Here is a 14,009-nt window from a genome sequence, read left to right on the forward strand (position 1 = left end):
ATAAACCAAACCTAAGCATTCTCTCAATTAATTAATAGAAGGTTAATAGTGTTTTATCCCCTGTAATATATGTTATTTCCGGTTTTTCCCCTGTAAAATATTTTTTTTGGATTTCGTACTTGTAATAATTTGAAGATTTTTTGGTTTTAGACCTTCATGAAAATTTTTGCCCCTGTAATTTGAGGAAATTTTGGTTTACCCCCCCTGTAATTTGAATAAATTTCGGTTTGCCCCTCTGTTAATTTGAGAAAATTTCGGTTTACCCCCTGCCATATCATCGATTTTGTCTAGTCAAAATTCATGAAGGTCCAAAACCAAAAAACTTCAAATTACAAGGATGAAATTCAAAATGAAAATTTTACAGGGGGAAAAACCGAAAATGACCTATATGACAGGGGGTAAAACACTATTAATCCTTAATAGAAATTGTCCTTTTAAATATTATCTCCTTCTCAATTTCCCTTGAAAGCTCACTATATCCTTCTCATTTTCCTAACATTTGAATATAACACCAATGCCAACTCATCTTTGCTCTAAAATGAACATGGCCTTACCGAGCACAATATAAAGAAGGGAAATGTTAACCGGTGTCTCCGAGACACTATAGTTAAGGAAGCAAGTTTGGAAAGAATAAGCTAAACAAGTTTGGAAAGCATAACCACCAATCCTAGCTACGTCAACATAGCATAGAAAATCTTATAAAAACAAATCATTATAATGACATGTATAATAAGGTGTCCACATGAGATATGTCATGTCATAAGTGACATTGCCACATTATCAAAATTGACCCCAAAATAGGGTGGGGGTGAAAAGTTATAAAAAGTAAAAAAATGAAGTAGGAGGACCAAAAAGTTGATTTTTAAAATAGAGGGATCAAAACTTAAAAAAAAAAAAAAATTAAACCAAGGAGATCAAAAATGCATTTAAGCTTATAATATATCAAATATTAGGCAAAATTACACTTTTAGTCCCTTAACTTAATTTCAGGTAACAGTTTGGTCCTTTATTTTTTTTCATTTCAATTTGGTCCTTTTTATATACATTTTCAAGCTTCAAATCTAATATTCTTATGCAAACATAGACGAGGATCATAGATTTGAAGATTGAAAGACCATAAGAAAATAAAATCATGAATTTTAAACTTAAAAGTTCATATGAAAATGGACAAAAATGACCAAATTGAAATGAAAAAAAGATAAAGGACCAAACTGTTACCTGAAATTAAGTTAAGGGACTAAAAGTGTAATTTTGCCATAATATTACTATTCTTGATAGAAGACATTGATAAGAGAATAAGCCAGAAAAGTAAAATGTAAATTATTATATTAATTGATAGTAAAAATAAATTTCATCGAAAGGTTACATAAGAATTATACAGCCAAGAAGCACAGTTTACTTGTGTAACTAACTTTCATTTTATATGGTCGTCTTTGGTCTATGATTTCTGGTTGGGTAGGTTTTCATCGGTTCATCATGGTAATTTAAATGATTATCTTCTTCAGTTTGGTGGATTAGGGAGTTTTTCAAAAAACTCTTGACTAGCTTTTAATATAATTTGGATATTTTTGCTTTTTGTAATATGGAAGGAGAAAAATGGGAGGAACTTAACTCATAAGACAGTTCTTCTTCAATCTTTAATCGAAAAGGTCAAAATCCAGACGTTTTGTTTTGGTGGTTGAAATCATATTTTTCTCTATTTGAGTTTGATTATATCACTTGAAGGTCGAATCCTTTGTTGCGTTTAAAGACAGTTTCTTAATTTTTGTCTTTGACTACTTTAAGTAGCTTTGTATTGTAATGTAAATTTTTTGGATTGTTAAGTTTCTCTGGTATACCTTTTTACGAAAGAGATTTTGTTTGATTTATTAATATATTTTTTACTCTTAAAAAAAAAAACTTTTATTTTACATATCTAATAAATATGTCTTTGTCAAAATAAAAAGATTCTTAGGAAATATAAGAAGTAAGTACTTTTTTTTTACAAAAGGAAGTAAGTACTTTTGAAATTGATAGGATCCAAAAATTAGTATGCATGAGCAACTATATGTGTACTAAATATTAAAGTATAAGTTGATTATGCTTCTAAGATAACTTTTTCTTTTGTGATAAGCAAGTTAATCGGACACATGCGTCTGAACTAGAAATTTATAGTTAGAAAACATTATTATTAGTAATTTCAACCAAAAGTTACGGTTAAATGTTTGATTAACATTCTTGCGTCTATTAGAAATTTAAAGTTATATTTTATTACATGTCTTATTTGCATTTGTTCTTTAACAAGTAAGGGCGTTTTAGCTCAACAAGTGTCACATGGGTGACAATAGCATCAACTTTCCATATAGCAAATGAAATTATAAGCTTTTTCTTTTAATGTAGTCAACTAGTATGTTACTTTCTCCCACAAATTAGCTAGTTCATACTCAATAGTCAACATAACGTGTGGGAATCTAAACCTTAAAAGATGATAGGGCTCCAAAAAAATGGATGTCAAATTCCATCTTTTCAAGCAATAGAAAGAAATGTCCAATGCCATACACATTCCCCTCCCATCCATTTCAAAGGGCAATGTGCTCCAATAAGAAAGATAAGTGATAACTGAATTTGATAATAGAAGTTAGTTGCTTTTACTATATTGAGAAGAGTTAGGTATCTCTCCAAGACGTGATAAAGATTTTTAACCCTCGTAGTGTGTAAGTTTTTAATTGGTGCCAATAACAAAAAGGGATGTCGATTATTTTTTAAGAAATAGAAAAGATCAATATGATACTTAAGATTTTTTTTTTTTTTAAGGAAATATGTTTATAGCATTTCATTTATAATAATAGGTTCAATACATTGTGCGATTACATAATAAATATTGGGACTAATTAAGGAAGTGACTTTTCTTGCTAAACCATGAGCCGCCACATTCATTTGTCGCCTAATAAACTCGACCCTAGAGTTTGTGAAAGAGGAGAAAAATTGCACTCGACACTCATCAATAATATTGCCAAATTCTGTAACATCTGTCTCAAGGGAGTGGAAAGCATCCCTCTTTATTTTAGAATCTAGCTTGAAGTCTACATTGTCGAATTGCATGTCTTGCATCCATTGTATGGCATGGTAAAGACCTAGAGCCTCGCCAACAGCTACCGGATAAACTTGATCAAATTGCAGCACTTTAGCTAAAACAAAAGTTCCATGATTATCCCTAAGACACACTCTGATACCTGTCCGTTGGAAAGTTTCAGAGAAAGCCGCGTCGACGTTGTATTTGAGTCTCCCGTTGCATTTAAATTAATCTTTTTTTTTTCTTTCTAAGTTTCCTTCACATGAATTAATCATATTTGAAGTGTGTCATACATTAAATGTGGATACCTCTTTCCGCTAGGATTTAAAATGAAGTTTGTCACATTTTGAGAGTTCAGTGCCTTAGGCTAGACTTGGTCCCTTTGGTTAAAGTTGACTCTAATAAAAACTTAATTTTTTAAATATGACTAGAAATTTATTATAAAGATAATTAGTTTAACCCATATTTAACATTCTTAATAATTTCCTTAAAAAAAAAACATTCTTAACAATTAATTTGTTTTATTTATCATATACCAAATATGTCTATATGACTTTTTTTTGTGGTAAATATGTCTATGTGACTTGCTTGTCGAAGAATAAATGAGTATTTACACCAAAAAAAAAGTATTACTTGTGTGCCATATATTTTGCTTTTACTCGCAACATATTTTTAGTGTTCATACGTCTTATGCTCCTCTATAAGCTATGGGTATTTGCATTGCATTTTGTAATACACATTACACATTAAATGGAAAATAACATCCAAAAAAAATGACAACGCCCCACTATTCATGTATACTATGCTACTATTATAGGGTGTTGCTATTCCATGTACATAATAACTTAATAGTGCTTTTCACCCTTGTAATATATGTTATTTCCGGTTTTCGCCCCTATAAATTTTTCGGTTTGATTTGCACCCTCGTAAAAATTTTATTTTCCGGAAAACACCCTTAATAAGCCATTAAAAAATCAAAATTTCTTGAAAAAAAAAATCTGAAAATGGCCTATTAGGGGTGTTTACTGGAAAAAAAATAAATTACGAGGATGCAAATCAAACGGAAAATTTTATAGGGGCGAAAATCAGAAATGACATATATTACAAGGGTGAAAAGCACTATTAACCCTACATAATATTTTTAAGCTTAGCACATTAACAAATATTGTATCGGATAAAATAGCATAGACAATTTTTAAGAAACGAAGGGGTGAGGTGGGGAAAACGCCATTGAGCATCCTATATACATTAAAAAAAATAGTATCAGAAGCGAATTTGAGATGCGTAAAGATTAATTGTCCAAACCCTACACACTGTTGAGTTAGTAGATTTCTGCTATTCGCCCAATACAAAACACTCACGCCCAACTAAAATTACCAATTTACTCGTGCGCTACTTAAGTAACACGGCGTGAGTTAATTCACGCAAGTGTTAATTTCAGTTAATTTCAGCGTGAGTTAATTCACGCAAGTGTTAATTTCCAGCATGAGTTTCACTATGTAAGATGCACGGATTTTAACACTTGCGTTGGTTAAATTTTCAGCATTTTAGCTGAGCACGAGCATTTTGTGTTGGGTGAAGAGTATAAATCGAGTTAGTATTCCTAATGACTTGAGCTTGGCCCAGTTTCTTAATGATTTTTTATGGTCACTTGACTGATAAAAAATCCTCACCAAATCCAGTGTGCTCAACATTACTTGCTGCTGCTGACTCCCCATCTACGTGGATGGATAATACTTTTAAAAATGGGTACGATATCTAATCAATTCCAATAACTATTTTTAATTGAAAATTGAAAATCATGACGAAGGATTCAAGAGATCACAAATTTATGTTGCGACTTCAAAAGCATGCTACACATTATATTCCTAGTTATATATTGTCCAACTTCCGTGCGTAATGCATGCACGTCTAGATAACTCAGTTCAATTCCAATTAATATATTTTTTCCATAGGTTTTTGAAGATAATTGTTAAGATATCAAAACTGAAAGTGATAACATTGTTACCTTATAAGTCAGTTTTGTAAGGACAAGTTATACACAGTACAAAAACTTAATACGGTGTTAAAGTCTATCAATTCAGACAACCCATCATTTATATCAACTTATCAAATCAAATATTGATGAGTGTATATTGAAAAACTGACACCCCCACCTTACAATATGGTTTTAAAAGATGAATTAGATTCAATATAAAAACCTAATATTTCTTAAAAATAAAAAAAAAAATAAAAAACCTAATAATAATCACATTCCATATAGTAGGCGCTACCTCGTATGTCTTTTTGAAGATTTGACATTATTGTCCTCCTTAACTCAACCATGTTTTGATAATTGACGCATTATTAATATTAGGTGGTGCTCATCCTCAAGCTTAGATTGTTTTTCACTTTGTTTCTCTTCCATTTATATAAGGCTAAAGTCGTGAACCAAAGTGATTAAATTAGATGTCTTTCTTCTTTCTACTATCTCAGATATGTGTGAAATATTTCTAAACGAAATATAGTGTTTTTTTTTTTGAGCAAAAACGAAATATAGTGTTATTTGAAATATATTTTAAATCAGTGTGAAATTCTATTGAAAAAATCATTTCAAAATAACTAAAATATTGATGTGTTTTTGTCGGTAATTCGTCTAAAATATGTTTGAAAGAAGTTGGGATGGAATTTGAAACTGGCGTATTCAATTTTTGACGAGAAATTTGCAAACGATAGATGTTCGTCTGAAATATGTATTCCGTCCAAAGTTTTTATGTAATTCGTATGTGTTTTGTTTATAAGTCTGTGCAAAAAGGTAATGGGGTAGATCCAACAGTCTAACCTATTTTTTCATTTCTAGCATCAAATACTAGATATGAGCACATATTTGTGGCAAGATTCAAACTTTGGTTCATTATATTGTGAAAGTCTAACACCTTTTGTTACATTCAACTCTCGTTGGTTAGTTTATGCGGGGTGTGTAACACCCCGTTTTCCCAACATAAAAATTTCGCATAAATAATCAGAGTTTTTCAACATAAAGAGAATGTCACATTCTTTTCTTAAAATCATAAACTGAATAAATAACTATTTATCCTTTAAAATTCAAATACAAAATCTTTAATACTTCGCAGCGGAATTTATTTCAATAACTAAAACAGTCTTTGGCACGAAGGCCTCTTCATAAATGTCTCATAAAAATCCAATCTAAAAACATAGTCATAAATCTTCAAAAACAATACGTAAGGAATAGAAAAGCAATAACAAAGTTCTCATCCCGTTACGTATCAGAGCACCTAAGACACACGAGAAGGAAAGTTCACACGACATCAACTATTCTTGGTTACCTGTTAGTTACCCATGGTGAGCAAACAGAAGGGGTGAGATTTCACAAACAATAATATTAAGCATATAATTCATCAATTACATTTAACAACATAAGCATCATCAATCATATTTAACAACTCATAGACAACATCATGTAATCATCATAATATTCATCATAGATAATAATATATCATAATTCACTTCTTTAATAGTTCATATAAATAATCGCAGTTTTAAACAATTTCATGATTTAACAACTTAACAACTCGACAACTTGATAACTTGACAACTTGACAACTTAACCTCTTGACTATGCAACTTAATCTTCTAATCATGCATGTGGTACCAATCTTTGAGCGTAAATAGGCTCCAGGGCATCAAGCCCTCAACTTTATTTGAGCGTAAAAAGGCTCCCAGGGCATCAAGCCCTCAACTTAATTGAGCAAAGGCTCCAGGGCATCAAGCCCCCAACAATGAAATGCTAATGCATGGACTCGACCTCTTAACATCTTAAATCGACAACCTCTTATATAATCCAATAATTTGGAACTTCATCATCTTAATCAACTTAGACCGACTCATGCAGCTTAGTTAAATAACAACAGCAACACAGCAGTATACAAAAATAGCATGACATAATAATATCAAATGCAAGTCAACAACGTCTCAATTATTCACATATAATTCAAGTAATGCATATACAATTATATCACAGTATAACAACATCAAATAATAATCAACATCTTAAAACATCATATATACATATAACACTTCATCAATCATGGAAAATATCGTATTCACAACATATACATTCATATACTAATTCATCAATCATATTCAATTATTCACTGTGACCTACGTGCAGTAATTTGACTATAACTCTAGTTCTATAAATTCTTTTGAAGTCAAACCAACGGCATTAGAAAGCTAACATTTATACCTACAACTTTCGTGTTTACACCTAAGATCAATTCTGTACCAATCAATACCAGTTTTCATTTCAAATTCGGACAAGGTTGTGCTGAAATTCATAAAAATTCACTGTGACCTACGTGCAGTAATTTGACCATAACTCATAAACCAAAAATCATTTTCAAGTCAAACCGACGCCACTGTAAAGCTAACACAATTATCTACAACTTTCATGTTTACACCAAAGGCTAATTCAAAACAGAAACGTGTGAAAAAGACGCAAGAACATGAAACAGGACATGCTGTCAGAGAGCAACTCGGGAAAAACACAATTTTCACCCCAAAATCCCAATTTTAACTTCCCTATGCCCAAATTTGATCCCAAAGTTTGTCTAAACATTTATATACATCAAAAGAGACTCAAAACCATATAAAACTTGACCCAAAACATTATTTTAGAAAATCATCAAATAATCACTTTTAACCCTAATTCCCAAATTCTCAAAAACTAAAACCTACAACATGTTAAATCCAATTTCCAGAATTAATGACTTAAGATTATTGAATGTTAGTCTCACCCTTACCTTATAGATGAAAATCGCAGCACTCCTAGGTCTTCCCCCTCCTCTCGGCTTTTTCTCCCTTTTCTTCAAAATTGATCCTGTTATGTTTTTTCTAAACTAGGTTTCTCCTATTTATAACCCTTTTTCTATTTTATCTTATTTCTCTTTCTCCCCCAAAACTCTCTAAAATCTCATAACAAACTCTCAACTCAATCTTATTTCTATTTTCAAATCTTAATCTATTAAATAACAACATAAGCCACTTAATAAATCACATAATCAAATAAATATATTTTAAACTCTTCTTAATAAATTTTAGACTCAATTAAATAATGAAATAAATCAAATAATTCAAAGAGGGCGTTACAACTCCACCCCCCTTAAAAGAATTTCGTCCTCGAAATTCAAAGCACACAAGAAAGGAATTCAATTATTCCCTAAACATCTTAAACCAAACATAGCCAAATAGAAACTTCAAACAAAACATGTAAGCCACATCAAAGTTAGTCAATCAAACATGATCACATAATAAACATAACCATTAGTCAGAAAACACAACAACAATCAAGACAACATAAGATAGTATTTCAATTGTCACACGACTTGACACGACTCAACTACTTGGCCAGACGGACCGACCTGCTCTGATACCAATTGTAACACCCCGTTTTCCCAACATAAAAATTTCGCATAAATAATCAGAGTTTTTCAACATAAAGAGAATGTCACATTCTTTTCTTAAAATCATAAACTGAATAAATAACTATTTATCCTTTAAAATTCAAATACAAAATCTTTAATACTTCGCAGCGGAATTTATTTCAATAACTAAAACAGTCTTTGGCACGAAGGCCTCTTCATAAATGTCTCATAAAAATCCAATCTAAAAACATAGTCATAAATCTTCAAAAACAATACGTAAGGAATAGAAAAGCAATAACAAAGTTCTCATCCCGTTACGTATCAGAGCACCTAAGACACACGAGAAGGAAAGTTCACACGACATCAACTATTCTTGGTTACCTGTTAGTTACCCATGGTGGGCAAACAGAAGGGGTGAGATTTCACAAACAATAATATTAAGCATATAATTCATCAATTACATTTAACAACATAAGCATCATCAATCATATTTAACAACTCATAGACAACATCATGTAATCATCATAATATTCATCATAGATAATAATATATCATAATTCACTTCTTTAATAGTTCATATAAATAATCACAGCTTTAAACAATTTCATGATTTAACAACTTAACAACTCGACAACTTGATAACTTGACAACTTGACAACTTAACCTCTTGACTATGCAACTTAATCTTCTAATCATGCATGTGGTACCAATCTTTGAGCGTAAATAGGCTCCAGGGCATCAAGCCCTCAACTTTATTTGAGCGTAAAAAGGCTCCCAGGGCATCAAGCCCTCAACTTAATTGAGCAAAGGCTCCAGGGCATCAAGCCCCCAACAATGAAATGCTAATGCATGGACTCGACCTCTTAACATCTTAAATCGACAACCTCTTATATAATCCAATAATTTGGAACTTCATCATCTTAATCAACTTAGACCGACTCATGCAGCTTAGTTAAATAACAACAGCAACACAGCAGTATACAAAAATAGCATGACATAATAATATCAAATGCAAGTCAACAACGTCTCAATTATTCACATATAATTCAAGTAATGCATATACAATTATATCACAGTATAACAACATCAAATAATAATCAACATCTTAAAACATCATATATACATATAACACTTCATCAATCATGGAAAATATCGTATTCACAACATATACATTCATATACTAATTCATCAATCATATTCAATTATTCACTGTGACCTACGTGCAGTAATTTGACTATAACTCTAGTTCTATAAATTCTTTTGAAGTCAAACTAACGGCATTAGAAAGCTAACATTTATACCTACAACTTTCGTGTTTACACCTAAGACCAATTCTGTACCAATCAATACCAGTTTTCATTTCAAATTCGGACAAGGTTGTGCTGAAATTCATAAAAATTCACTGTGACCTACGTGCAGTAATTTGACCATAACTCATAAACCAAAAATCATTTTCAAGTCAAACCGACGCCACTGTAAAGCTAACACAATTATCTACAACTTTCATGTTTACACCAAAGGCTAATTCAAAACAGAAACGTGTGAAAAAGACGCAAGAACATGAAACAAGACATGCTGTCAGAGAGCAACTCGGGAAAAACACAATTTTCACCCCAAAATCCCAATTTTAACTTCCCTATGCCCAAATTTGATCCCAAAGTTTGTCTAAACATTTATATACATCAAAACAGACTCAAAACCATATAAAACTTGACCCAAAACATTATTTTAGAAAATCATCAAATAATCACTTTTAACCCTAATTCCCAAATTCTCAAAAACTAAAACCTACAACATGTTAAATCCAATTTCCAGAATCAATGACTTAAGATTATTGAATGTTAGTCTCACCCTTACCTTATAGATGAAAATCGCAGCACTCCTAGGTCTTCCCCCTCCTCTCGGCTTTTTCTCCCTTTTCTTCAAAATTGATCCTGTTATGTTTTTTCTAAACTAGGTTTCTCCTATTTATAACCCTTTTTCTATTTTATCTTATTTCTCTTTCTCCCCCAAAATTCTCTAAAATCTCATAACAAACTCTCAACTCAATCTTATTTCTATTTTCAAATCTTAATCTATTAAATAACAACATAAGTCACTTAATAAATCACATAATCAAATAAATATATTTTAAACTCTCTTAATAAATTTTAGACTCAATTAAATAATGAAATAAATCAAATAATTCAAAGAGGGCGTTACAGGGTGTGTGTGATGTTCTTTAATGTAAAGGTTAATTGTTCAGATTGACAATGCATTATATGCGAAAAATATGATGTGTAACATAGCATACATTTTTAGCACAAAAAAAAACGTAGTTCTCTCAGTCTTAATTTAGTAATGATGTATTTTTTTTAAGAAGGATAATAAGAATTATCAAGTATACACTTGAACGGGTTGGGTTCACGAGTCCAGTATCCCAAAATCTCAACCCACTGCCCGAACCACGTTTAGGTTTAAACAAATTAATTCGGGTTGGACCCGAATTTGAATGGATTGGATACAAAACTAGATTGGGTTAGTTGGGTGTATGGGTTCACAACTTGACTTGTACCCATAAACACCTCTAACTTTTGATTGCCTATATATATAGTTGAACCATGATTCAACCTGGTTTGAATCAATTCTAAGAGAGAAAGAATTGATCGAGATTGGACTAATTGACAGGTTTTCAGTTTAAGTTGTTGAATCGATCTATCGAATTTAAAAAGACATATTTTCATTCACATTTTTATCATCAAAATAAATAATTTTACCTTTGGTCCTGGATATGAGAAAAAGTTTAGTAAACATAAAGTGATGTTTTTGTCGAAATTTTGAGTCAAACACATCAACTTTTGTTTATTCAACTTTCTTTTTTCTTTAAGACTAGAGGGTCTTTATCCAATTTTGACTCAATATAATTTTTTGAAGACGAACATTTAAGAGGTAGATTAACCTTGTTTGGAAAAAATCAGATTTCTCATTGCTGATTTGCTTATTGAAATGACTACCAGAGGTTAAAGGTCTTAATTAAAATTAATAAATGAATATGCATTTTCATCCTTTTTTTTATAAGTGAAGAAGCTTAAAGCATTTCATTAATCAATATGTGTTCAATACAATCAGGTATTACATATAATAACTGGAAACTAGCTGACAATGTAGCCGCCTTAACTAAAGCATGAGCTGCCTCATTTGCTTGTCTCCGTACAAACTCCACCTTAGAGTTTTCATAATAATTCCTAAAAAGAGATTGACAATTTTGAATGATATTTTCGAACTCAGTTGCATCATGATTTGTCGATAAGAAATTATCAGCAACCTTTTTCGCATCCATCTCAAAATCCATAAGACCAAGATTAAGCTCGTGAACCCATTCTAGAGCAGATAATAAACCAAGAGTTTCTCCTATATGAACTTCACACATCGGACTAAACCATTAAGTTTTAGCTAAGACAAACGTACCTGTGTCATCTCTTATACATATTCCTATACCAACCTTGTTTAAGTGCTTAGAGAAAGAGGCGTCGATATTGCATTTATATTGACCTACAGTTGGTTTCTTCCACTTTGAAGAATCAGCGGTATTTTGTATCCTTGAAGAATGTTGCTGATAGGATTTAGCTGCTCTCCAGTCTTGTAAAAGTACTTTTGCACGTTCCAGAACAACAACCTGCGCTTCAATCACACCATTCCAGACCTTGTTGTTTCGTTGCTTCCAAATACTCCAAAGAATGCAGCAGAACAACGCTGCCTCATCACCATTTAACATCTGCAACAATTGAAAAATAACACTTGCACTATCCTGGCCTTGATTTATCACATTATTCGCAGTACCTAAAACGTCTTTGAATTTTACAAATGTCAATCAATTTCATCCCTCCTTCAAGGCTCACCGTTAACGGTGATGACATGTGATGTTAAACGCATACGTGGATTGCCAACTCATATACCATATATTTAGGGACGAAATTGATCGAAAATTTTGATTTTTTTTTTGAACTTTTTCTTAAAATGAAAATCATTACAAATTTCTAGATCATCATATCGATCCCTGAATTATTCATTAAAAATCAAGATGGTCCATGAATTATGTTATTCACTATCAAATCGATCCCTAAATTATTTATCTTAATTATTAAACTGATCCTTGATGCTGTCAAATAAATACTAAAAACTAAAAGAACATATTTAACTATTATTTATTACATTCTGCATGTTTGAAATGAAACTTCATCTATGTTGAATGTAGTCTCCAAGGTCTTCATGCAAAAGTGTTGAAACCACTTCAAATTATCTGTTTTCTACACCCACAAGCATTTTGCATATTTTTTGCACCCAAGATGATGATGAAAACCTTATTGCCACAACTTCTGGATCTATGAGATAAAGTCATGTTTCAGTTACCTCGGTAACTTTTCTTTTCATTAGGACGCCATAAAAATTTGAAAGAGAGGTTAAGAAAAACACTATGGATGAAAATGATGTTATTGTAATTTGTGACAAGGACCCTTTTAAATTTGCATACACATTACGTGTTAAATATTAATTGATGTGGATTATATTATTCAATTTTATCTTGTATTATCATGTTTTGGTTGTATTTATTTTTATGGGTTACACATTAATGCATGTTTGATCACAAACTGTCAACGTGTCTTATTCTCACGCTGCTAGTCACGATTTTAAATGGTGAAAAGTTCTTTTATCTCTTTATTGTTGTACTACCAAATCAAGGTTTGTTTTGCTTGAGAGTTAAAATAAAAATAAATAATTCAGAGATTGATTTGATGGTGGGTGACATAATTCAGAGACCATCTTAATTTTTAATGAATAATTCGGAGATCAATTTGACAATGTAGCGATTTGTAATGACTTTCCTTAAAAAAATCAAATATTTCCATCAATTGCATCCATGAATACGTAGTATCTGATTTGGTTATCCACGTCAGTATTTAACGTCATACGCCATCACCGTTAACAATGAGACTTGACGGAGAGAACAATGTGATCGATGTCCGTAAAATTATGAGACTTTTTAGTCATTTCAAATAATTTGAAGACAAAGCAAATTCGAAGATGGAAATGCCTTTTCACTCTACAATTACTCACTCCGTCCTGTATGTAAGCTCCTTTTGCTTTTTTCACATTTCTTAAAAAAAATTGTTAGTATAATTAATGTGTTTATTTTATGTGTTAATATTACTAAATTGTCCTTTGTTTGTATGTGTATTAAATTTGACTTTTTATATTTCAAGACAACAAAACAAGTTAGTAGTAGTATATTAATTAAAGGTATGTTTAGAAAAATAATAATAAATACATCTAATAATTTGAAAAGAAGTTTACATTTATCGACATTTTTAGTGAATTGAATGTTTTCATATAGATACGGAGGGAGTAATTAGGAAAAACATAGCTCGATTTTTGATGCACCGATTTTTAGAATAAAAAATAGGACTAAATGGCAATGTATCAATCTAATGCACACTCACATGCGAGTCAGGAACCAGAACACAAGAAAATGCAGCAGTTGCATGTGGATTGTCTTT

The 14,009-nt window shown here is 31.3% G+C and overlaps 1 protein-coding gene across 1 annotated transcript; it reads right to left on the reverse strand.

The window, feature by feature from the left end:
• Positions 1 to 11,542: 11,542 nt before the first annotated feature.
• On the reverse strand, positions 11,543 to 12,229 carry LOC112419410 (uncharacterized). Its single transcript, XM_024777058.1, has 2 exons — positions 11,923 to 12,229; positions 11,543 to 11,835 (listed from the first exon to the last, which is right to left on the reverse strand). The coding sequence occupies exons 1-2, from the start codon at positions 12,227 to 12,229 to the stop codon at positions 11,543 to 11,545; spliced, it is 600 nt and encodes a 199-aa protein (XP_024632826.1).
• Between the last annotated feature and the right edge of the window lie 1,780 nt (positions 12,230 to 14,009).

This window comes from Medicago truncatula, chromosome 2 (genome assembly GCF_003473485.1).
Source record: "Medicago truncatula cultivar Jemalong A17 chromosome 2, MtrunA17r5.0-ANR, whole genome shotgun sequence".
NCBI classification, from domain to species: domain Eukaryota; kingdom Viridiplantae; phylum Streptophyta; class Magnoliopsida; order Fabales; family Fabaceae; genus Medicago; species Medicago truncatula.

What these genes read in the sequence shown, in the direction of transcription:
- LOC112419410 (XM_024777058.1), bottom strand. Translation starts at nt 12,229, where the DNA reads ATGTTAAATGGTGATGAGGCAGCGTTGTTCTGCTGCATTCTTTGGAGT. An exon ending in ATGTATAAGAGATGACACAG is followed by an intron (nt 11,836 to 11,922) that starts GTACGTTTGTCT and finishes TATCTGCTCTAG; the next exon opens with AATGGGTTCACGAGCTTAAT.